This window comes from Coturnix japonica, chromosome 26 (genome assembly GCF_054131305.1).
Source record: "Coturnix japonica strain WE chromosome 26, WE-NBRP24, whole genome shotgun sequence".
In the NCBI taxonomy this organism is placed as follows: domain Eukaryota; kingdom Metazoa; phylum Chordata; class Aves; order Galliformes; family Phasianidae; genus Coturnix; species Coturnix japonica.
In genome coordinates, this window is record NC_140688.1 from 3,022,651 (window position 1) to 3,047,114 (window position 24,464).

The following is a 24,464-nucleotide window of genomic DNA, read 5'->3' on the forward strand; positions in this document are numbered from 1 at the left end:
TGTCACCTGTCTGATGGTTTTGTAATTTTGTAATTTTGCTGTCAGTATTCCACATCATAACATCATGTAAAGTATGGATACTTGTATTGAATGTGCAGTCCACAGAAGAAGACTACATATCCCAGAGAACAACACGGTCAGTGATAAGTCACGGGACCAGGACGCTGTATAATCTCGTTCCCAGGCTGGAGTGCCCTCCTTCTTCTCTCGAACTTCTCGGAGAGTGGGAAGCGTTCCAGCCGTGTCTCCTAGAGTTCACAGTCGGCCTCTCGGTTTTCGGGGACTCTCTCTCTCTGTTTCGTTCGATTTATTAGCCTCAATTATATTATATTGTGTTATCCTTTATTTCGATGTCATATTTAGTAAAATAAGTTTTTCCTCCTTAGATTGCCGCTGTTTTTATCCCCTTTTATTCCCCTTTTCCCCCTCCTTTCCGGGCCCCAGAGGGGGCCCACAGGGTGGCTCCCCTGTCACGGGCATAGGTAAATCTAAGTAACCCGTGACACAGCCTCAAATAAAAATAATAAATAAATAAATAAAAAGAGATCCATTTGCATCTTGCACATGGCCTGATGCCCCTTTGACCTTCACAATTCTTACCAGACCTTCCATGCCGGAGAGTATGAGATCCAGCAGAGCACCTCTCCTCTTTGGTTCCTCCATGGCTTGGTCAAGAAGCGGCCATCTGTGCTCTCCAGGGATCTGCTGGATGCCACATGCCCTGCTGTGCTGTCCCTGCAGCACATACTGGAGTGCAAAAGGCCGCCAAAGGGGACAAGAGCCTGACAACATCAGGCTCCCATCTGTCTGCAGAGGGCACCTTCCACTTGCTCTCCCTGATCAGGAAGCTGAGAACAGTCACTGTTGGTCTCCTCTGTTGGCCATTTCCATTAGCTCTGACATGGCTGCTCTTCCATCCCCAGGCAGAGCTCAGTGCACTCTCACAGAGGGCAGCCGCCCTTCCTTGTCTCCTCGCCCATCCATCCTAAAGACTCTGTATCCTCCTTGTGCTACAGTGCAGTTGTGGAAGCCATTCAGCTGTGCCCCTGTGGTCCAAACAGGAGCTCAGGCCTGCAGCTCTACCAAGATTTCGAGCTTCTTGTGTGTTGCTGTTTGCATTAGTGCAAAACCACACGTGTCAACATCCTCATTGGAAAGCATCCCTGGACACAGCTGGACTGGAGAGCTCATCTATGGTATCAGTGTGCAGAAGGTGGCACACAGGCATCAGAGCCATCGTGGGTCTTGGAGCTGACGTAGCAGCACGGACACACCATGGGCATGGCTTTCCTGAAGGCCCTGTGCCGCACTTGCAGCTGCATGTGAATTCACCAGACAGCCGGTGCTATCCCCTCTCTGGCCCTCAGCTGATGCCCAGGAAGAAGGTGTCTGTCAAAGGGACTTCCCACACGGTTTACAAGCACTGGCACACATCAGGAGCAGCCCAGGCACCTTGGGCATCACCCAGTGTCTGTGTGTGAGCAACCACCTCCCTGCTGAAGGACCGAGGACTCAGAGCAGGAGCTCACATGCAGGCAACCCCTTGTGCACATCAGAACCCTGTTACTCCACGCTCATCTCTATCTCCCCCGGTTCCTCATGGGCCGAATACTTCAGGCTCACAATCTTTCCCACGCTCCACTAAACACACTGGGTCCCCTTCCCTTCCCTTCTTTTCCCTTCCCTTCCCTTCAACTCCCTTTTCCACAGCACATTGCAAAGGAAGCCCTCCAAGGCCAAAATCAAGCCGGCCAGGTGCCCTGCCAGGCCAAAAGGCAGTGGGCCAGTCCAGGGCCTTAGAAAGGCAGAACAAGGGAGAGGTTAGGGTTAGTGTAGGGTTAGTGCAGGGTTAGGGTTAGGGGGGATGTTCAATGTGTACCGCAAAGGAATCTGATGCTAGGGCAGTATAGTCGGTAACTCTGTGTATATATTTGTATGCAGACCCATGCGCATATTATGTTTTGATTATAGTTTATTTCTATGTAGATGTTTATATTAAGTATAACGTCGTGATGTAGAAGAGCAAGAGCAAATGTTAAATATTAAAAGGTTCATACTGCAGAAAAACAGATATCCCTGGTGGCCTAGTGCTTAGGATTCTCAGCTCTCACTGCCACAGCAGTTGATGTTGCTGCAGCCCCTTCGCTGTGACTGCGGCGCTGTGAGGAAAAGGGGGGGATGGGAGTTAAAGGGGGAGGGGGACTGCTCACATTCCCTGTGAGCTCCCCCCCAACCCCATCCCATAACCCCTGTAAACCACCCCAACGCCATCCCATAACCCATCCCAACCCCAAACCCATCCCAACACCTCTATAACCCCCCCATCCCATCCCACCCCACCCCATCCCATTCCCTGTGACCCCCCCACTCCATCCCGTAACCCCGCCCAACTGCCATCCCATTCCCTTTGTAACTCCCCATAACCCCATCCCACAGCCCCCAACCCCCCCACCTCGATCACATCCCATATCGCCCCCATCCCCAGGTCCCCCCTCACCCCATCCCATACATCCCCCCCATAACCACTGCCCCCACCCTCCCATCCAGATCCCCATCTAGACCCACAACCCCAACCTAATCCCCACCCCCTGGACCCCTCCCCACTCCATCCCTCACCGCCCCCCCCAAAAATCCCTATTCCATGGCCCTGCAACCCCTCCTCATATCTTCACCCCCCCGTCCCATGACCCCATTCCCCTTTCCCCCGCCATGACCCTATCCCATATCACCCCCACCCCCACCCCTTGACCCCCAAAGACCCCATTCCAACCCCCACATGCCCAACCCCTGAGCACCCCACAGCCCCATTCCTCACCCCCCATCCCTACCCCTTACCCCGTCCCAGCCCCACATACCCCCTCCCTTGACCCCACTCCGTATCCGCCCTCCAAGCCTTTGCTCCCCCCCATCCCATTCACAACCCCCCCCCATCCCCCACCTGACCCCCAATTCCCCCCTCCAACTCACCCTGTTCCAGAGATGCTGCTAATAGTCCTGTAGGAGAATGATCTGGAGGGAGGGTAGGTGGGAAAAGTTTAGAGGTGGGGGAGTCACAGGGACCCCCCCACAGCGCCATGGCCCACTCCCACCCCCGCCTCCCCCCATGAATCCAACCCTCCACACCAGACCCCACAACATTTCTCCATCCTCAACAGTAATACCCCCCCATAGCAATCCCCCACCCCATAACCCCCCCACCTGGCAATGGGGGCAGCAGCTCCCCTGCTTACAACACCCCACTATCCCCTCCAGACCCCCCCTCAGCCCCCCCATCTCTACCACAACCCCCACACTGCTCCCCCCCCCTCCAGGCCCCTTCCCGACCCCCCATGGCCCCCCCCCACCTGACACTGGGGGCAGCATTTCCCCAGCATCCGGTACCTCCCCAGCAGGTATTGCCCCATGGCCCGGCTGATCCGTTCCTGCCGTTCCCTTCTCTCTTCCAATTCTGACTGAAATTTCAGGACTACCGTTTCACCCACTCTGCTATGGAAGGGGAAAAGGAAAAAAAAAAAAGCTCTTTCTTCCCATGCCGTGCAGGCAGCCCAGCCTCCCCCCTTGCACTTGCCATACCTGAACGTGGAAGGTCTGCGCAATATCTCCACCCACGTCATAAACATACAGTCCCAGGAGAGTTTCCCTTTCGTCCTCATCCACTCCCTCAAAGACAAGAGATGATGGCGGTCACACTTAGGCAGGCCGTGCCATAAATAACACACTGAGGCCAAAGGTGGGAGCCCTTCCAACCCTCCCTGTGCTCTGGCAGGATTGGAGCACAGCGGAGGGTGAACCTGAGTCAGGGCACGTGGAGCAATTGCTCCCAGCTGCTCGGCCACAAAGAGCAGCAGAGGCCTTTGGAGACATGGAACCAGCCGAGGGATTCGGTGCCCTCAGGCAGGATGCCGTGCTCTGCAGCAGCCCACCACTGAAATTTGGGAGCTCCCAACTGTATGGGGTCGTATGGGGCTCTGTTGGGTGTCTACCGTGTGGCTCTATGGTGCTCTATGAGCTCTTGTGTGGCTCTATGGGGTCTTACAGGGCTCTATGTGGCAGTTATGGGGCTCTGTTGGGTGACTGTAGGGCCCTTATGGTGCCCTGTTGGGTGTCTGTGGGGCACCATGAGGCTCTTTGGTTCTCTATGAGCTTCTTGTGCAGCTCTATGGGGTTTTACGGAGCATTATGGGGCTCTCTGGGGTGTCTGTGGGGGCTCTATAGGGCTCTTCAGAGTGTCTGTGGGGGTCTATAGGGTCTTATGTTGTGGTTATGGTGTTCTGTTGCTTGTCTCTGGGGCTCTATAGGGGTTCAATGGGCTCTTATGGGGCTCTATGGCAAAGCTTTTTCCTCGGGGGCCTCCAGAAGCAGCAGCAGGCAGAGACTTACCAAGATGGCAAAGTCTCTGGGGGCACTGCTGACATCCCCAGAGGGAGACACCGCCTTGGAGACATGCCACATGGTGAAAGCTGTGGGCCAGATGTTCTCCGGCAGCTGGATGACGGCGTGGCCCTGCGAACCTTGGAAAGCCCAGCAGTTTCCAACAGACATATCAGGCTGAAATGAGAGAGATGCGTCCATCAGCGGTGAGGCAAAGGGTCCCAGTGTTGTCACATCACTGGATGCTGGGGATCCGCTCCACATCGCACTGCTGGATCCCAAGGGTCCCCTTGGCACAGCACTGTGGGATCCAGATCACAAGGATCCCCCCCATGGCACCACCTCCAGGGCTCCCAATGATGGAGCACCTCAGGATCCCAGGGGGGACCTCCATAGCAGCCCCTCGCTGGATCCCATCCCTCCCCTTCCACACCACCTCCTTGTCCACTCCTTCCTCCTAACCCCTGCAGCCCAGGCCCAGCTGCTGTGGGGTCTGGGGTCTCCGAGAAGCCCAACTGCTGTCCACTGCGGAGCCGGCGTTGCTCCACGCCGCCCTCTGGGGGTCCCAGGGGGGTCTTTGTCCCATCCCTGCCTCCTTCCGACACTGCTTGGCTTCCTTAGCCCAGCACCCAGCTCTGCCCCTTCCCTGCGCCTCTTCTTCCTCCTCTGCCTCAGGACCCCCCCCTCGCCCCACTTAACCCCCCATTTGGCCACCAGCCTCTTCCCCACGTTCTCCGACCCCCCCGAGCTTCTCCTGCCCCACTTAGAGCTGGCGGCTGGGGGAGGGGATGAAGGGCAGCGGGGCAGCTGTTGGCTCCGGGCTTTTGTGGTGGGGTTGGCAGCTCGGGGGGGTCCTCCCGGTGTTTTCTGCCGGGCTCTGGTGGCCTTATCTAAACACCTGGGGTGCAGCAGGACCCACCCCCGTCGTGTTGGTCGCAGCCGCCACATCTTTGCTGCTGCGCTGCCCCCATTTCGCCCCCCAGATCTTAGAGGCCACAGGGGGGGCAGGGGGCTCTGGGCGCCTCTTTGAGGCAGGGGGTGCTCGGGGCACCGCCCCCCCCGAAACGAGGCTGCCAGATGAGTCCCTTGACCCCACTCCATGGGTTCATGGAGTATGGGTCCCTTGACCCCACTCCGTACCCACCCTCCAACCCTTTGCCCCCCATCTACAACCCCCCATCCCACTCCCATCCCCCCACCACCTGACCCCCAATTCCCCCCTCCAACTCACCCCTTTCCAGAGATGCTGCTAATAGTCCTGTAGGAAAATCGTCTGGGGGGTGGGGAGGGGTGGGTACAGTTTAGAGGTGGGGGAGTCACAGGGAGCCCCCCACAGTGCCATGGCCCACTCCCACCCCCGCCTCCCCACCATGAACCCAACCCCCCACTTCAGACCCCACAACATTTCTCCATCCCCAACAGTAATACCCCCCCATAGCAATCCCCCACCCCATAACCCCCCCACCTGGCATTGGGGGCAGCAGCTCCCCTGCTTACAACACCCCACTATCCCCTCCAGACCCCCCCTCAGCCCCCCCATCTCTACCACAACCCCCACACTGCCCCCCCCCCCGGGCCCCTTCCCGACCCACCATGTCCCCCCCCCCACCTGGCACTGGGGGCAGCATTTCCCCAACATCCGGTACCTCCCCAGCAGATATTGCCCCATGGCCCGGCTGATCCGTTCCTGCCGTTCCCTTCTCTCTTCCAATTCTGACTGAAATTTCAGGACTAGCGTTTCACCCACTCTGCTATCGAAGGGGAAAGGGGAGGGGGAAATGAAAGGGGAAGCGAGGGAGAGCCTTCTAGCCCCACATGCCCCTATAACCCACTCTATAGCCCCATACATCCCCTATAACACTGTATCCCACTAGAATCCTCCTACTGCCCACCCACAGTCCCTTAGAGACACATATCCTCCTATAATCCACCCAGAGCACCCTACACCCCCCCCTTTAGAACCTTACAACTCCCCCACAGCCCTACAGAGCACCCCAGCCCCCTAGAGCTCCATGATCCCCTGGAGCCCCCCACAGCCCAGCATCAGCCCTCTAGCCCCTCCACAGTCATCTATATTCTCCCCACAGCCCCCGCTGTCCCATATAGCCCTAGACCACATCAAAAGTCCCAGACAACTCTCTAGAACCCCAGACCCCTCCTATGGCCACTAGGAAGCTCCCCATAGCCCCACATACACCTACATCTACCCCTGCACTCCCCCTAGCACCTTACAGCCCCATATCCTCCTACAAACCCCGCACAGCCCTATAGCCCTCTACAGCCCAAACAGTGCTCCCTAGAGCCCCACAGCTCTCCCGATAACCCCCTCACACCTTTCTACACTCCCACTTCACCTACCTACATCCCCATATCCCCCTACAGCCACCGGCAGACCCCACATTCCCCTCACAGCCACCCATTTCCTCCTATCCCTCGGGATCCCCACACAGCCCACTACAACCCCATCTCCCCCACTGTTCACCCCTACATCCATCCCACAGCCCCACATTACCCTAGGCCCTCCCTACAGCCCCATAGGACCTACAGCCCCCCCACGGCCACACATTACCCCACAGCCCCCTCAACTCCCCCATCCCCCCCACTCCTCCCCCACTGCCCCCTACACCCACAGCCCACCTCAGCTTCCTCTCCCCAGCCCCGGCCCGGCCCCGTTCTCCCGCACACCTCCGGCGCCGCCGTCCTCAGCACCGCTCCCGTCGTGCCGCGGTTCCGTCTCGGTGCTGCCCGGACAGCTCCGGCACTCAGCGGCTGCACCGGCGCTGCCGTGCGGGGTGGCCCGGGCTGCGGCAGCGGCTTCAGCCGAATGAAGGGAGAGCCGGGAGGCACCAAGACACAAGATGGCGGCCGCTCCCGCGCGCGGAGCCTCAGCCAATCGGAGCCGGCGGCGCTGCCGCTGACCAATGAGACGGCGACACGCGTCGGCGGGGTACCCGCTGACCAATGAGAGGCCGGCACGGGCGGGATGAGCAGCTGACCAACGATCCGTTAGCCCCTGCTGCTGCCATCTCCTCAGTGAGAGACCCCGTTCCTTCGTTGCTGGGTGGCAGCGATGTGGATGTGAGGACAGACGGCTCCTCGGGCAGGCTCGATCTCCTCTGTCTCAGCCTTCAGCTGCTCTTCCAGCTGGGCAATGAGCTGCTTCTCCTGCAAGACAAAGCGTGTACCACCAGGGGTGGCTGCGTTGGGTCCCATGGACCCGGGGGATTGGGACCGAGGTCCTCCTGCACAGCCAGAGGCGTGAGGATGCCGAGCTGTGAGGACGAGCCCTCACTGCCCCCTACCTGCTCCAGCTCCTCTTTACGGGCAGCCGTTCTTTCAGCCCTTATTTGCTGGGCATTCTGTGGGAAAGCAGAAGAGCATCGACCGTCAGGGCACTGGTGCTCCCATGGGGCTCAGTCCCCTCCTGCCTCCTCCTTCGGGGCAAGCAGGGCCTGCAGGGCTGGAGCTGCAGACCCACACGAGGGCACTTCTCCCACCCCACACCACACAGCAGCATCTCCTCACCTTCAACAAAGACTCCCTGGCCGTGGCCGTGCGGTTCTCCATGAGCTGCTCATGAGCCTGTGGGAGGGGAAGGGAGCAGCGTTGTCCCCCGGCCCTCTGCTGCCATGCCATGGGCAGGGTGCCCTTCAGCCGGCAGCTCGGCCCTTGTGTGCCCGTCCATTAGGTGCTCACCTGCTCCAGCTCCTGCAGCAGCTCCACTTGCTGCATGCTGTTAATGTTCCGCTGGCAAACTGGGCCCGCATTGCTGTACCACTCACACAGCTGCTTGCAGGACCCGCACCGCTTGCGGAATGGGGCCGGCTGGTGCCCATTGGCAACGGTGCCGTGTGCTGGCTGTGGATCCCCACACCTTTGCTGGTGCCATCTGGACTCCTGGGAGCCACAGCCTGTTGCGGGGCCGTCCTCCCACCAGCTCATCTTGGTGCGCATCACACACGCGGGTTGCTCCTTGTTGGCAACAGCCACGTGGGAACTCATCCCTTCCAAATGCTTCCAGTCGTTCGCCAGAAGCTCCTCCAGGATGTGGCACCCACTGCCCTGCAGCCGCTCTGATGTGGCTCCTGGGTTCCATGTCACACAGCAGCCTATTCGACGCAATGGAATGCAGGCGGTGATGGCTGCTGCCCATTCTGAGCCCGCCTGCTGCCTGCCCTGCCTGCAGGAGCCCAGCTCTGCTCTTTTCAGGCTGATGCTCACCCCTTGTGTGCCATGGCCCCCACCAGTGGGGATGGAGGTGGCCTCCTCAGGCAGGCTGGCCTCAGGATGAGATGCTGAGCCCGCTGCCCTTCTCAGCATCTTCCTGCATGGGCCTGAACCTCTTGACCGCTGCCATCTCTAATGATGAGGATCTCGATTGCTACAGCTCTCACTGGTGCTCATTGGGCACCCAGGGCAGGTCGGCCTCAGAGCTCAATGAGGATCAAGGGGCAGGCTTGGCTTTCTTTGACACGGGACTTGTTTTCAGCCAAAATAAGCTTAGAAAACTGCAGGCTCCCACCCCTGAGACCCCACAGTGCAGAGGAGAAACAACCCGCAGTGCTCTGGGCAAGTGCTGTGAGCTGTCAAAGCTCTTTAGTGGGGGCATAGGGCCCATTGGAACCAACCCATTCGTTGTGAGCATTGAACACATTGCGTATTGAAGTTCAGCTTGGATCTGCTCAGGCTCCCATTCCTGTCCTTCCAGTGAAGTGAAACCCTCCAGGCAGCATCTGGTTGGTCCATCCAGTGGCAGAGAGAAAATCCTCCTGTGGCACCTGTTAGGAACTGTTTGTGCTTTGAGTTTTCCTTTCTAGGTGAGGCCGGACACGTCGAACCACCAGGAGAAGCCACGAAGGGTCATAAACAGCACAGCTGGTTATTGGGATCCTGGAAAGAAAGAATGCACCTCTCTGCATTCTGGGATAAATAGTGATATTCGGGTGAAAACTGTCTAAATCTTGACATAAATAGATATTGAATGCTGAAATCATTGCATTTTTTGAGACAAAAATCTTATACTGGGGAGAAAGAATCATATTGTGCTAAGAAGAGTGATTTTTTGTAGAAAATTTCTTCTTTTGGAGATGAAAAGCAGTGTTTTTGGAACAAAATGTCTTTTTGTTGGGATCAAGTATGACACTATAGTGAGATCATCGGCCTTTGTCCTGGAAGGGCTTCCCTGGCCTGCAGGCATTTGAGCTGGCAGTGTCCCCCAGAGCAGACAGCTGGCTTTTAGCCTGGCAGTGCCCATCTAACCGCATTACCAGCTTCAGGCCTGGCAAGGTCCCCCCGGACTACGTGGCTGGCTTTTGGCCTCACAGGCCCAGCAGGTCAGTCAGCCATTTTGTTGCCTGGCAGTGAGCCCCGGGCAGGCTGGATGTTGGCCTGGTAGGACTCCCCAGGCTGGCGAGTCAGCTTTTGGCCTTCCAGTGTTTGCCGGCCGGCGGCAGGCTCTTGGCCTGGCAGGGCTTCCCAGACCTGCAGGCTTCTGGCCTGGCAGGGATCCCCAAGCCGGCCTTTGGCCTGGCAGGCGCCCCGCAACCATCCGACCAGACGGCTTTCTCCTTCGGGCCTTCCTTGCCATCTGGCTTTTGGCCTGGATGGGACCCCATGTGCCGGCAGGGGTTCTAGAGGTTATGGGATGGGTTTGGGGTTGGGATGGGTTATGGGATGGTGTTGGGGTGGTTTACACGGGTTATGGGATGGAGTCGGGGGGGGGGACGGGACACAAAGGGAATGTGCGCAGTCCCCCTCCGCTTTTAACCCAAGGACCAGTGCCTTCTGGCTCCCGTGCCGTGCCCTGTCCTACAGCCCCCTCCTCATGCCATGTGGAACGCCAGTGCCAGCAGTGCCAGCAGTGCGGCCACCATGTTAGAACCCTGGCCATGTCACAGCAGTCACCTTGGTCACTACTGCCCCACGCAACGCACTCACCTCTGAGAGCTCTGGCCATTAACAGCCATGTGGGGAGCTAAGAGAGCGAGGCTGGAGGATTCCCAGGATTTAGGTGGGAAGATGTAGCTGGGGACCGCAGGGTCGAAGAGGAGGAGGAGGGGGCCCGCCATGACCATCAGGCGACAGACAGGCAAGAGAGCCCATTCCCGTCATGCCTGCACCAGCCGTGTGAGCCCCTCCGTGGAGCCCATGGAGGTGGATCCACCCCCTGATGAGACCATGGAGGTGGATCCACCTCCTGATGAACCCTTAATAAGCCCTCCGGCCCATAACGGAGCCCATAACAAAGCCTCTCCTCTTTGCATTGGCAGGAGAAGCCCCTTCAATCCTACCAAAGGATCAAACTGGATGTGTGGAGCAACTGGGGGTACGCGGAGTACACCTCGTGTACCGAGTGGAAATCCACGGCAACCCCTAAAAACCTCTAAAAACACCTAAAAACCCCTAAAAAGCCCTAATAAACCCTAAAAACCCCTAAAAAAATCTAAAAACCATTAAAAACCCTAATAAACCCTAAAAACCCCTAAACTCTGATGTCTATTAGAGGGTTTTAATTAGGGATTGATCATTCAATGAAGAGATGTCGATAACTTTCTGCCCGCCTCGAGGCTGGTTGGGGGGAGGGAGGAGCTGCGGGGATGAGTTGGGTGGGTGTTTGGGGGGAGACCGGGGTGGGAGCCGGGGCTAAGCCACAGGACAAGCAGGCCAACTTGGCCTAGTTCCCCAGGGCACAGCACATGCTGGATGAGGCAGAGGAACGTGCTGACACGGCTGAGTCCCAGGTTAACAAGCTGCAGGCACAGAGCCGTGATATCAGCATCAAGGTGGGTTCCTACCCCACATCCCTGCCCTCCATCTTCTCACCTCCCTCCATCTCCTTTCCCAATAGAAAGGACTCAGTGAGGAACGAAAGCTGCAGATGCTCTGCCTTCCAGCCCCAACCTCTGATCTCACAACCCCTTTGGATCTCTCAACTCTCCTGCTTTCAGCCAATAAGAGTTGTTGAGCGGCAGCAGCTGCATTTGTGGGACAGGGCTTAGTGTGGGTGGTGCTGTGGGTTTGGTGTGGGAGCCACGGGAGATGGAGGGTGGCCAAGTGTGTGAGTTGGCCACTCAGGCCATCCCACAGTGCCGTGAACTGTGGTACTAAAGGGCTGGACTGGAAGCACTGAGGTTTTGAGGGCCTGATGCACAGAGGGAGGCCAAAAAAGAGACCACGAGTCCATGAACATTTATGGCACAAAGGAAGGCTTAGAGCTGTAATGGAGAACACACCTGGAGGCACAGATGCCTGTAAGCTGTCCTAGAGGCATAGGGGGAGGCCTAAAGGCTTAGAGGTTGCCCAGGAGGCTTAGAGGCCTTAAGGTAAAACAGCCTGGAGGGAGACCCAGAGCCTGGCCAAGAGGCCTTGCAGCTTAGTAGTCTTGAGGCCAAGGTGAGGCGTGGAGGCCAAGCAAGAGAAAGCCTCTGTGGGTAGGAAGCTCTTGTGAGCTGTGGTGTGGGTACCTGCCTCTAAATAGGGCCGCGTGAAGGGAAGGGCAGGGTGTGTGATGCAGGAGAGAGGAAAGGACACTGCAGAAGTGGCACAACACTGTAGCAGTGGAACGGTAAACTGAAGAAACTGCTCTTGACCAGAAGCTTGTGGTTGGCTGTGCTCAGATCCTCCTCCAAAGAGATGCTCTTCATGCATTTCTTGTCTCCTTTCTGTCAGAAGCTGATGGAAGCAGCCTTCCAGCAAATGTCAGCCTTGCAGAAAGCCAGGGGAGGAGCACAGAGCCAACAAAAGATGAGAATTTGCCACCAGGGAAAAGGGAAAGGGGCAGGGAGATGGGAGCTGGGCACAAGGAAACCAAGAGAGCAGCAGCAACCATCTAAGGAGGCAAACTTATTTCACTCACTATGACAAGGGAATGCAAGGTAAGCCAGGCCCCACAGGCCGGACAGCCGGCTTCTAGCCTGGCAGGGACCCCAGTCTGCAGGCTTTTGTCCTGGAAGGGCTTCCCTGGCCTGCAGGCATTTGAGCTGGCAGTGCCCCCCAGAGCAGACAGCTGGCTTTTAGCCTGGCAGTGCCCATCTAACCGCATTACCAACTTCAGGCCTGGCAAGGTCCCCCCCGGACTACGTGGCCGGCTTTTGGCCTCACAGGCCCAGCAGGTCAGTCAGCCATTTTGTTGCCTGGCAGTGAGCCCCGGGCAGGCTGGATGTTGGCCTGGTAGGACTCCCCAGGCTGGCCAGTCAGCTTTTGGCCTTCCAGTGTTTGCCGGTCGGCGGCAGGCTCTTGGCCTGGCAGGGCTTCCCAGGCCTGCAGGCTTCTGGCCTGGAAGGGATCCCCAAGCCGGTCTTTGGCCTGGCAGGCGCCCCGCAACCATCCGACCAGACGGCTTTCTCCTTCGGGCCTTCCTTGCCATCTGGCTTTTGGCCTGGATGGGACCCCATGTGCCGGCAGGGGTTCTAGAGGTTATGGGATGAGTTTGGGGTTGGGATGGGTTATGGGATGGTGTTGGGGTGGTTTACAGGGGTTATGGGATGGAGTCGGTGGGGAGGGGGGGCGGACACAAAGGGAATGTGCGCAGTCCCCCTCCCCTTTTAACCCAAGGACCAGTGCCTTCTGGCTCCCGTGCCGTGCCCTGTCCTACAGCCCCCTCCTCATGCCATGTGGAACGCCAGTGCCAGCAGTGCGGCCACCATGTTAGAACCCTGGCCATGTCACAGCAGTCACCTTGGTCACTGCTGCCCCACGCAACGCACTCACCTCTGAGAGCTCTGGCCATTAACAGCCATGTGGGGAGCTAAGAGAGCGAGGCTGGAGGATTCCCAGGATTTAGGTGGGAAGATGTAGCTGGGGACAGCAGGGTCGAAGAGGAGGAGGAGGGGGCCCGCCATGACCATCAGGCGGCAGAGAGGCAAGAGAGCCCGTTCCCGTCACGGCTGGACCAGACGTGTGACCCCCTCCGTGGAGCCCATGGAGGTGGATCCAACCCCTGATGAGACCATGGAGGTGGATCCATCTCCTGATGAACCCTTAATAAGCCCTCCGGCCCATAACGGAGCCCATAACAAAGCCTCTCCTCTTTGCATTGGCAGGAGAAGCCCCTTCAATCCTACCAAAGGATCAAACTGGATGTGTGGAGCAACTGGGGGTACGCGGAATACGCCTGCGTGTACCGAGTGGAAATCCACGGCAACCCCTAAAAACCTCTAAAAACACCTAAAAACCCCTAAAAATCCCTAAAAAATCTAAAAACCATAAAAAACCCTAATAAACCCTAAAAACCCCTAAACTCTGATGTCTACCAGAGGGTTTTATTTAGGGATTGATCATTCAATGAAGAGATGTCGATAACTTTCTGCCCGACTCGAGGCTGGTTGGGGGGAAGGAGGAGCTGCGGGGATGAGTTGGGTGGGTGTTTGGGGGGGGGACTGGGGTGGGGACCGGGGCTAAGCCACAGGACAAGCAGGCCAACTTGGCCAAGTTCCCCAGGGCACAGCACATGCTGGATGAGGCAGAGGAACGTGCTGACACGGCTGAGTCCCAGGGTAACAAGCTGCAGGCACGGAGCCGTGACATCAGCATCAAGGTGGGTTCCTACCCCACATCCCTGCCCTCCATCTTCTCACCTCCCTCCATCTCCTTTCCCAATAGAAAGGACTCAGTGAGGAACGAAAGCTGCAGATGCTCTGCCTTCCAGCCCCAACCTCTGATCTCACAACCCCTTTGGATCTCTCAACTCTCCTGCTTTCAGCCAATAAGAATTGTTGAGCGGCAGCAGCTGCATTTGTGGGACAGGGCTTAGTGTGGGTGGTGCTGTGGGGTTGGTGTGGGAGCCACGGGAGATGGAGGGTGGCCAAGAGTGTGAGTTGGCCACTCAGGCCATCCCACAGTGCCGTGAACCTTGATCCATGGTGACTGAACATCATCGTAACTGGCTGTGGGGCACAGTTGGTTGCTACAGGGCAGTATGTTCCCCTATGCACTAATATGGGTCCCTGCAGGTACATGTGTGAGTGTGTTAGTATAGCTCCCATATGGGTCTGTATTTGTTCCCCTTGGCTCCCCGTGGGTCTTTATTGCTCCCTGTCGTTCTTATGTGGCTCTATGACTCTCTATGATGTTCTTTTGGTTCTCTATGGTTCCTGTGGGTTCCTGCCCCTGACAGACGGTGGGAGGGGCCAGGTGACAAGAAGGGCAGAAACAGCCCCATTTCTGTCCCTGGCCGTGTTGCGTAGAGCCCCATGGGGAACCTTAGAGGCCATAGCTTGTAGGCAAACAGAAGCTTATGGTGCATAGCTTACGGGGCTAAGCTGTGGGGGTTATGGGACAGAGCATCAAGGGCAGTGGTGGTTCTATCGGACACAGCCAAAAAAAGGGGGCTTAGAGGCCTTAACAGCCCTGTAGAGCCTAAAGTCCTTGAAGCTTCAGGGTAGGCCTGGAGCCGAGGTACTAAAGGGCTGGACTGGAAGCACTGAGGTTTTGAGGGCCTGATGCACAGAGGGAGGCCAAAAAAGAGACCACGAGTCCATGAGCATTTATGGCACAAAGGAAGGTTTAGAGCTGTAATGGAGAACACACCTGGAGGCACAGATGCCTGCAAGCTGTCCTAGAGGCATAGGGGGAGGCCTAAAGGCTTAGAGGTTGCCCAGGAGGATTAGAGGCCTTAAGGTAAAACAGCCTGGAGGGAGGCCCAGAGCCTGGCCAAGAGCCCTTGCAGCTTAGTAGTCTTGAGGCCAAAGGGAGGCATGGAGGCCAAGCAAGAGAAAGCCTAGAAGAGCAAAGGCCAAGAGGAGCTGGGGGTTGTACTTGTACCTTGAGGTCTGGACACCCACAGCCCAAGAAGTCTGAAGGCCTTGAAGCTGGACTAGAGGTCTTGAGACAGAGAGGCCAAGAGAGCCACAGGGTGGCCCAGGGGCACTCAGGCACCAAAGAAGGTGCAGAGGTGTACAGACTTAGACACCTACGGGAGGGCTTAGAGACATGGAGGTCCAGAGGAAGGCTGAGATGGCTAGAGGACTAGAGGCCTCTCTCCTGGCCTGCAGGCCAGGTCTAGTGCTCTCTCTCATTGGCATCCGTGGTCTCTCAGCCTCTTGAAAAGCTTCTTGTTCCATAGGTCTCCATTAACCCCTTGGTTACTAGGTGTAGGCCCTCAGGGCCACCACACAGGTCTTTAGGAATTAGGCCTCAAGGCCGCTGATGGTACACTCCTTTTTGATGGCTGACCAGAGGTGATGGCTGGTGAGAGGACGCTAAGTGCTGGCTTCAGTTTAACTCTTTAATTCCTTTAGTTCCTTTTGAGCAACCTCTATTACCGTTCTGCTGAGAATGTTTTAAGTTGCACCCGTGGCTGGCATCAGGAGCAACTTGATCAAACCACAGCAGAGCTTCAAATAACATGAAGAAACAAAGTGTTGCACGTTCTAGGGGAATATGCAGACATCACACATGTCAGGTTATGCACAGATTACTGAATTTTCTAGGAGGTAAATCTATCCCCCATTCTTGCTGTATTCTTCTGTCTTTTCCTCCTTTCCTTGTTAAATGAAATTCTCATCTCTGCTTCACCTTCTGTCCCACCAGGACCTCTCACTGCCTGGACAATTGTTTTCATAACATTTCTGGGCATGTGTCATTTCCATAACCGACTGGTCCTGACTGCGCAGCACTCCCCATTCACACCAGCTACTCCGTCAATTGAAAACAAAACAAGTGAAAAACAAGCAATCTGAACAGCCAGCAGGACCCAGCTAAGCTCTGCTGTGTGATCTACCCCTGGATCTGAGGGGTCACCGTCAGGAAGCGCCCACTGTGACCAAAGCCAGCCACTGGGAACATCTCTACATCCAGCATGTCAGCATAGATGGACCCGAGGATGGGAGCTGGAGATGCTTCTGCAGAAGGCCACCTGATCCCAGAGGAGCCATTCCAACGTGCTCCGCAGCTCTGTATACTATAACCAGTGGACTTAAACAGACACAACTTTAGCATGGGGCCTGGGGGGGGTTGGGGGAACACAACCAGTGCCCTCCAGGCATACAGCAGGGCTCCTGGCTGCTCATGGCAGTGTTCCATACTCAGGACAACTGCTGGTGGCCTGTGCTAATAGGCACAAGGGAACAGGATGCCACGGCTGAGGAGAAGCCTGTTTGGCAGTGTTCAGGCTCAGCACAGAACACACCAAATCCTCTGCCAAATCCTCTCGCAATGCTTGTATAATTTCCTGTCACAATACATGCTGACACAATTTAAAATGAGTGATGCTCAATTAAAGTTCATGTTCTTTTATGGGCCAGTGCCAGATGGTGCTACTGGAGGCATGTGGTTGTGAGGTGCAGGTCCATCCTACGCTCCATCAGTCCCATGCAGACCATCACCAGATGCTGCACATGATCTGACAGCAGCACTGGAATGCTTTGATGGCATTTCATTCCTTCCGGTGATCCTAGAGGCCCAAAGACTCACCGGGAGTAATACGGATGTTTCAGGGGTAGCAGGAGGGGAGTGTCTGCCCTCCAGGGCAAGATACAGGTCGTATTTCTATCCTGGGTCAACGCTTCAGCTTGTACTGGGGCATGACCCGGCCGCCTGTACCACACCTTCTGGCCAGATGTCTGCAGCTGCATAACTGTCATGGTTGTGTAATGTTTGCTATTGGTTTCCCACCTCACGACATCCTGTGGAGCGCAGAGAAGAACTACACAGCCCAGAGGACCTCAATTTCAATTACATTGTATTATATTGTGTTATCTTGCATTCCAACATTGTAGTTAGTAAAGTAAGTCTTCCTCCTTAGATCGTTGCTGCTGCTGCTCTGTTTGTTTCCTTGAGCCCAGCTCCCATCCACCTACCATTTTCCTTTTTCCCTTCCCACATTTTGGAGACCATGGGGGGCACAGGCCTACGGCACCCCTGTCACAGACATGGATTGATCTAGATCTAGTGTTAGAACAAGAGGGAATGGTTTTAAACTGAGATGGGAAGGCTTAAATTAAATACTAGGAGGAAGTCTTTCACTCTGAAGGTGGTGACGCACTGGAACAGGTTGCCCAAGGAGGCTGTGGATGCCCCATCCCTGCAGGCATTCAAGGCCAGGCTGGACGTGGCTCTGGGCAGCCTGGGCTGCTGGTTGGCGACTCTGCACATAGCAGGGGGTTGGAAATGGATGAGCATTACGTTCCTTTTCAACCCAGGCCATTCTAGGAGTCTGTGACTTTCACAGCCCCTGCCAGCAGCACACGGCCTGTCCGTGCCCAGGACGGGAGCAGTTGTGCAATGGCACAGCCATCTTTACCAGGGCATCCAAAGGAGCTCGGAGCTGCTTCTGGGAATTCCAGCCTTGGGCTGGAGGCAAACCCACGGGAGCCAAGGAGCGGGACTGTCCCACACGGCTGGGTTGGGAGGAGGGAAATGGGCTGCAGGGCTCCGAGCACTCTGGCAAACTAATGGTCTCTCCTGACTGATGTCTCCCACAGCTGGAGCCTTCCTCTGGATATTGGGAGCCTGGGGAAATGTCCTGCAGGTCAGTGCCACAGCGTGCGGCAGAAGACAAAGCTCTGCCCTTCAGCCTCCGTGGGGACAGGGGGAGTTTGGCCACGGGCCCATCGCTGCTGAGACTCTGTGGGCCCTTGAGCCAGGCTGGGGGCTGCCTTGGCAGCAGGACGGGCTTTGGTGTGGCAGCATCTTCCCAGTGCCCAGCACGGAGCTCAGGCTGAAGGCAACAGCACATGGGAAGAAGGGGCCTTTGGCCTGTCCGTGACACTGTGGAGTCTGGAGGGGATGGGAGAGCAAACGGAGAAGCAGCAGATGCTCTGCAGCACGTGGAGGGCTGAAGGCCCAACTTTGGGCAGCGGTCCTCTGCAAAGTGCTGGGAAGTAGCAGGAAATTCTGCCAGCGGCTCCCTGGGAAGCTCCTTTGGAAGCTCTGGCCGTGCTCCTGGTGCTTCCTCCCATCAAATGCTTTTCTCTTCCAGGTGGTGTCAGCAGGACCTGTGCATGAGCTCCCGTCTCAGGGGTAAGAACACTTCCTTGCCATGCACCTGGCTCTGTAGCTTGGCCTCGGCTGGCTGTGTGCTCCATGCACGCCTTCACTTTGTGCCCAGGGCTCCAGCCTTTCCCATCTATATGGTGAAGGCAGCCCTTGGCAAAGCAAAGGAACCAAAGGGGCTGGGGGATAAGGAAGGGCACAACCCCCCGGAATCATTCACCTCGTGGCACTGAAACTCTGACCTGCGTTGCTGAACAAGACTTGCTTTGCTTTGCCTTCAGGAACTCAATGGTTGGGCCAGAATTACACCTGATAAGTTATGAGCTGTCAATCAGGAAGCATCTCATTGCACAATCAGTGTATGATGTCCTGGAGGAGAATGGGATCGACGAACTGACGAGACAGGTAATGGTACTGCTCCCTTCCAGCCCTTTACAGGGACAGCTCTGTGCTCTGGCCGCCTGCCCCACACCTGGCTCTCAGGCTCAGCCTCCCCTGTGTCTTGGAGCTACTTTGCTCCCCACACTGAGAGCTGCTGCTGGTGCTGGCTGCACGGTAAACCTGGGATCAGGGTGCTCTGTGCAGAGCCATGAGTTCCCCCTGGCTGGGCCCCAGCCAGAGGCCTGCTGGGCTTGACTTGGAGGCTGGATGAGGCCCCTGCCAAGAGACTTGTGCTTCAGACTTCTTAGCTGGAAGGGCCATTCTCCAGGCCAGCTGCAACTGGAGCTCTGCAGAGCCTGGCTGGCTCAGGGCACGATCTGACTGCCTGTCCAGGCTGTTCTACAGCAGACACGGGGCTGGCAACACTGGGATCAGGCAGAGCCCAAAGTCCATCATTGCTGTGTCTCTGGAGTGCAGTTCTTGGGTAGGACTCCCTGCTCACACCCATCTCCTGTCTTTGTGCTCACTGCTGTCTCTCCATTCCCTGTTTGTTGCCAGGAAATTTTTCTGTTGACACGGATTGAAATTGACAGCATCGTGGAAAACAGCTACTTGATGCCCAACTGGGCTCTGAAATCCCTGGGTATGTAGACAGCTTCACTACCCTCAGCTTTGCGCCTGGCACTCCCCAAAACCTGCCCAGCTCTGCTTCCTGTCACACTTATCTCATAGAGCTTTAGGATGGCTGAGGTCTGAAGGGACCTTAAGACCATCCCAGTCCAACTCCCTGCCACTGACAGGACTGCCACCCTTTGCATCAAGGCGCTCAGGGCCCCATCCAACCTGGTCTCCAACGCCTCCGGGAATGGGGCATCCATGGCTCCTCTGGGCAGCACATTGCAGGGCCTCACCGCCCACTGGGGGTCAAGAATTTCCTCCTCACATCCCGTCTAAAGCCCCCATCTCTGAGAATTTAAAAACCCTTCAACTCTGCTCCCAGGGCTGACCGGCTCATTTCCCCAGGTGCTCAATCAGCGCATCATGCCGGGACTCAGCAGTTCCCATACACAGCAGGAGGGATTCTGCACCCCAGAGCCCCGCCAAGAGCTTTGGGGAATGAGCATTCACTCCTTCAGCTTGTCTCTGGGCTGTCCCAGTGCACGTCTGTCCATCTTTATTTCAGGTGCCACTGTTGATGCGGAGAGGACAACCAAGAGTTACGGTGGGAAAGGCCGGCTTTCTCCCCTCTTTTCCTCCGCAAAGTCCCCTGAGACCCTCTTGCAGGTATGGCAGGAGAAGTGCTGACTGTGGGCTTCCCCCCCTTGCTTTCGCCCCCCTCCCCCTGCAGACACCCCACAGAGCCCCATAAGGGCTCCCCCTCCATCCCCCAGCCCTTCCTTCCCAGGATCCGTCCCCCTACATCCTTTCCCCCTCCCCATCCTTTCCCCCTCCTCAACCTTCCTTCCATCCTTCTCCCCCCCATCCTTCCCCTCCCTTTCTTCCACCATCCTTCCCCCCCATCCTCCCATTTCCTCCCTCCATCCTACCCCCCATCCTTCTCCCAGTCTTTCCTACCCCCAACCCTTCCCCCCATTCTCCCTCCCCCCATCCTCACCCCATTCTGGCTGCACATCCATTTCCTTTGGCCCAGCTGCTCTGCTCAGCCCACACTCTTCCCCACATCACTGACACCAGCGTTGGGAGGGTGCTGGGCTGACAGATGCTGGGGAGGGCTGCCCCGCCGGCTCTGGGCAAGCAGAGAAAGGCGGTTGACTCCAGAGCTGTTGTCCAAACCTTTGCATATTCCCCTCCTGTCCCTTGAGTAGCGTTCCATTACGGGGAGCACGGCAGCCCACACAGAAAACAAATTCTGTGCTCCTTGCCCAGCATCCAGCTCTGGCGACTCTTTGCCTCACCGCTGATGGACGCATCTCTCTCATTTCAGCCTGATATGTCTGTTGGAAACTGCTGGGCTTTCCAAGGTTCGCAGGGCCACGCCGTCATCCAGCTGCCGGAGAACATCTGGCCCACGGCTTTCACTGTCTGGCATGTCTCCAAGGCGGTGTCTCCCTCTGGGGATGTCAACAGTGCCCCCAGAGACTTTGCCATCTTGGTAAGTCTCTGCCTGCTGCTGCTTCTGGAGGCCCCCGAGGAAAAAGCTTTGCCATAGAGCCCCATAAGAGCCCATTGAAATCCTATAGAGCCCCAGAGATAACCAACAGAACACAATAACCGCAACATAAGACCCCATAGACCCCCACAGACACCCCATAGAGCCCCATAATGCTCCATAAGACCCCATAGAGCTGCACAAGAAGCTCATAGAGAACCAAAGAGCCTCATGGTGCCCCACAGACACCCAACAGGGCCCCATAAGGGCCCTACAGACACCCAACAGAGCCCCATAACTGCCACATAGAGCCCTGTAAGACCCCATAGAGCCACACAAGAGCTCATAGAGCACCATAGAGCCACACGGTAGACACCCAACAGAGCCCCATACGACCCCATACAGTTGGGAGCTCCCAAATTTCAGTGGTGGGCTGCTGCAGAGCACGGCATCCTGCCTGAGGGCACCGAATCCCTCGGCTGGTTCCATGTCTCCAAAGGCCTCTGCTGCTCTTTGTGGCCGAGCAGCTGGGAGCAATTGCTCCACGTGCCCTGACTCAGGTTCGCCCTCCGTTGTGCTCCAATCCTACCAGAGCACAGGGAGGGTTGGAAGGGCTCCCACCTTTGGCCTCAGTGTGTTCTTTATGGCACGGCCTGCCTAAGTGTGACCGCCATCATCTCTTGTCTTTGAGGGAGTGGATGAGGACGAAAGGGAAACTCTCCTGGGACTGTATGTTTATGACGTGGGTGGAGATACTGCGCAGACCTTCCACGTTCAGGTATGGCAAGTGCAAGGGGGGAGGCTGGGCTGCCTGCAAGTCATGGGAAGAAAGAGCTTTCCTGCCCACCCTCTGCTCTCCAACATGGCCGACTCCCGTGGGGTCCCTTTTGCAAGCCTTTGGAAGCACTTGTTTTGCTGGGGCTCTTCCCATGCCCATAACAAAGCCTCTCCTCTGCTACTGCTTCACTTGTATACTGAGACCTTGAAATAACTAGAAACTGCTTCACTTGTATACTGAGACCTTGAAATAACTACAAACTGCTTCACTTGTATACTGAGATCTTGAAATAACAACAAACTACTTCACTTCTATACTGAGATCTTGAAATAACTACAAACTACTTCACTTATATACTGAGACCTTGAAATAACTACAAACTACTTCACTTATATACTGAGACCTGGAAAGAAAAGATTCTTCTCTTGTTCTAAAGGCACAAACAACATTTTATTCCCACACTGATATGATGGGTGATAACAAGAGAGGGGTCTGCATGCTAAACAACTATTGAATATGGATCCGAATTCCAGGAAATCATTGACTGTGTATTAGGTTTACCCATATCTATGGGGCGAACAGTGGGAGCTATGGGGCACTATGAGATCTATGGGATGCTTTGTGATCTATGGGGCGAACAGTGGGAGCTATGGGGCACTATGGGGCACTGGTCCCCCTCCGGCCCATAATGAAGCCTTTCCTCTTTGCATTGGCAGGAGAAGCCCCTTCAGTCTGACACGTGCTGACACGGCTGAGTCCCAGGTAACAAGCTGCAGGCACGGAGCTGTGACATCAGCATCAAGGTGGGTTCCTACCCCACATCCCTGCCCTCCATCTTCTCAACTCCCTCCATCTCCTTTCCCAATAGAAAGGACTCAGTGAGGAACGAAAGCTGCAGATGCTCTGCCTTCCAGCCCCAACCTCTGATCTCACAACCCCTTTGGATCTCTCAACTCTCCTGCTTTCAGCCAATAAGACTTGTTGAGCGGCAGCAGCTGCATTTGCGGGACAGGTCTTAGTGTGGGTGGTGCTGTGGGGTTGGTGTGGGAGCCACGGGAGATGGAGGGTGGCCGAGAGTGTGAGTTGGCCACTCAGGCCATCCCACAGTGCCGTGAACCTTGATCCATGGTGACTGAACATCATCGTAACTGGCTGTGGGGCACAGTTGGTTGCTACAGGGCAGTATGTTCCCCTATGCACTAATATGGGTCCCTGCAGGTACATGTGTGAGTGTGTTAGTATAGCTCCCATATGGGTCTGTATTTGTTCCCTTTGGCTCTCCATGGGTCTCTATTGCTCCCTGTCATTCTTATGTGGCTCTATGACTCTCTATGATGTTCTTTTGGTTCTCTATGGGTCCTGTGGGTTCCTGCCCCTGACAGACGGTGGGAGGGGCCGGGTGACAAGAAGGGCAGAAACAGCCCCATTTCTGTCCCTGGCCATGTTGCGTAGAGCCCCATGGGGAACCTTAGAGGCCATAGCTTGTAGGCAAACAGAAGCTTATGGTGCATAGCTTACGGGGCTAAGCTGTGGGGGTTATGGGACAGAGCATCAAGGGCAGTGGTGGTTCTATCGGACACAGCCAAAAAAAGGGGGCTTAGAGGCCTTAACAGCCCTGTAGAGCCTAAAGTCCTTGAAGCTTCAGGGTAGGCCTGGAGCCGAGGTACTAAAGGGCTGGACTGGAAGCACTGAGGTTTTGAGGGCCTGATGCACAGAGGGACGCCAAAAAAGAGGCCACGTGTCCATGAGCATTTATGACACAAAGGAAGGCTTAGAGCTGTAATGGAGAACACACCTGGAGGCACAGATGCCTGTAAGCTGTCCTAGAGGCATAGGGGGAGGCCTAAAGGCTTAGAGGTTGCCCAGGAGGCTTAGAGGCCTTAAGGTAAAACAGCCTGGAGGGAGGCCCAGAGCCTGGCCAAGAGGCCTTGCAACTTAGTAGTCTTGAGGCCAAAGTGAGGCGTGGAGGCCAAGCAAGAGAAAGCCTCTGTGGGTAGGAAGCTCTTGTGAGCTGTGGTGTGGGTACCTGCCTCTAAATAGGGCCGCGTGAAGGGAAGGGCAGGGTGTGTGATGCAGGAGAGAGGAAAGGACACTGCAGAAGTGGCACAACACTGTAGCAGTGGAACGGTAAACTGAAGAAACTGCTCTTGACCAGAAGCTTGTGGTTGGCTGTGCTCAGATCCTCCTCCAAAGAGATGCTCTTCATGCATTTCTTGTCTCCTTTCTGTCAGAAGCTGATGGAAGCAGCCTTCCAGCAAATGGCAGCCTTGCAGAAAGCCAGGGGAGGAGCACAGAGCCAACAAAAGATGAGACTTTGCCACCAGGGAACGGTGGGCCGGTCCCCGTTACCTGAAGTAATAGACGTCGCTTTTCCCGGCGCTCAGCCCCGATTTCCGTATCACTTCTTCCTTCTTCCACCCGGGCGGTAACGCCGGACAATCCACCCGCCCTTGTTTCTCCATCCCCGGTACCGGAACCGAAAAGAGCCGAAAAAAGCCGAAAAAAGCCGAAGTTCGGCTGGTGTTCGGAGCCGGTTCGGCTGCCGGAGGAGCCTGCTGAAGGGCCTTCCGGTTTACTTCCGGGTTGGTCTGGCCACTTCCGTTCCGGTTCGGCTCTCTTCGGAAGTATTCGGAAGCGCTCGGGTCGTTCTGAAGCGACTTCCGGTTAACTTCCGGGTTGCTCCGAGATCCACTTCGTCTCCATTCGGAAGCGCTCGGGTCTTTTCGGAGCGAGTTCCGGTTTACTTCCGGGTTCCTTCGATTTCGCCTTCGGAATTCTTCGGAACCGCTCGGGTCGGGTTTGGAACCGCTCCCAGCGACTTCTGGTTGACTTCCGGGTTTCTACAGGCGGCTTCCGGTCGGGTTCGGAGCTGTTCGGAACCTTTCGGAAACG

General features: G+C 56.3%; 1 protein-coding gene and 2 long non-coding RNA genes across 5 annotated transcripts; 2 read left to right on the forward strand and 1 right to left on the reverse strand.

The window, feature by feature from the left end:
- Nucleotides 1-24,242, reverse strand: LOC146756627 (uncharacterized). 3 transcript variants are annotated; one of them, XM_085524050.1, is made up of 9 exons: nt 23,922-24,242; nt 8,068-9,261; nt 7,897-7,953; nt 7,674-7,730; nt 7,057-7,536; nt 5,981-6,119; nt 5,603-5,644; nt 4,381-4,548; nt 1-293 (listed from the first exon to the last, which is right to left on the reverse strand). In XM_085524050.1, exons 2-5 carry the CDS (start codon nt 8,689-8,691, stop codon nt 7,402-7,404), a joined length of 873 nt encoding a protein of 290 aa, XP_085380176.1. In that variant the 5' UTR covers nt 8,692-9,261; nt 23,922-24,242; the 3' UTR covers nt 1-293; nt 4,381-4,548; nt 5,603-5,644; nt 5,981-6,119; nt 7,057-7,401. The 3 variants fall into 3 exon arrangements, with proteins under 3 accessions (XP_085380176.1, XP_085380178.1, XP_085380177.1); XM_085524051.1 differs by lacking the exon at nt 1-293 and adding an exon at nt 3,523-3,660; XM_085524052.1 differs by lacking the exons at nt 1-293; nt 4,381-4,548; nt 5,603-5,644 and adding exons at nt 1,955-2,159; nt 2,968-3,009 and having other exon boundaries at nt 5,981-6,122.
- Nucleotides 10,134-12,027, forward strand: LOC146756628 (uncharacterized). The gene is made up of 2 exons (XR_014937313.1): nt 10,134-10,524; nt 10,555-12,027. It is a non-coding gene; the product is annotated as an uncharacterized LOC146756628 (long non-coding RNA).
- On the forward strand, nt 18,554-19,960 carry LOC146756629 (uncharacterized). Its single transcript, XR_014937267.1, has 2 exons — nt 18,554-18,708; nt 19,243-19,960. It is a non-coding gene; the product is annotated as an uncharacterized LOC146756629 (long non-coding RNA).
- Nucleotides 24,243-24,464: the final 222 nt, after the last annotated feature.

Bases quoted from the DNA above. Each gene is read 5' to 3' on its own strand.
- LOC146756627 (XM_085524050.1), bottom strand. From the start codon at position 8,691: ATGCTGAGAAGGGCAGCGGGCTCAGCATCTCATCCTGAGGCCAGCCTG. The intron at 7,731-7,896 runs GTGAGGAGATGC...GCTTTCCCACAG, and splicing joins CCAGGGAGTCTTTGTTGAAG to AATGCCCAGCAAATAAGGGC. The intron at 7,537-7,673 runs GTAGGGGGCAGT...TTTGTCTTGCAG, and splicing joins GTAAAGAGGAGCTGGAGCAG to GAGAAGCAGCTCATTGCCCA.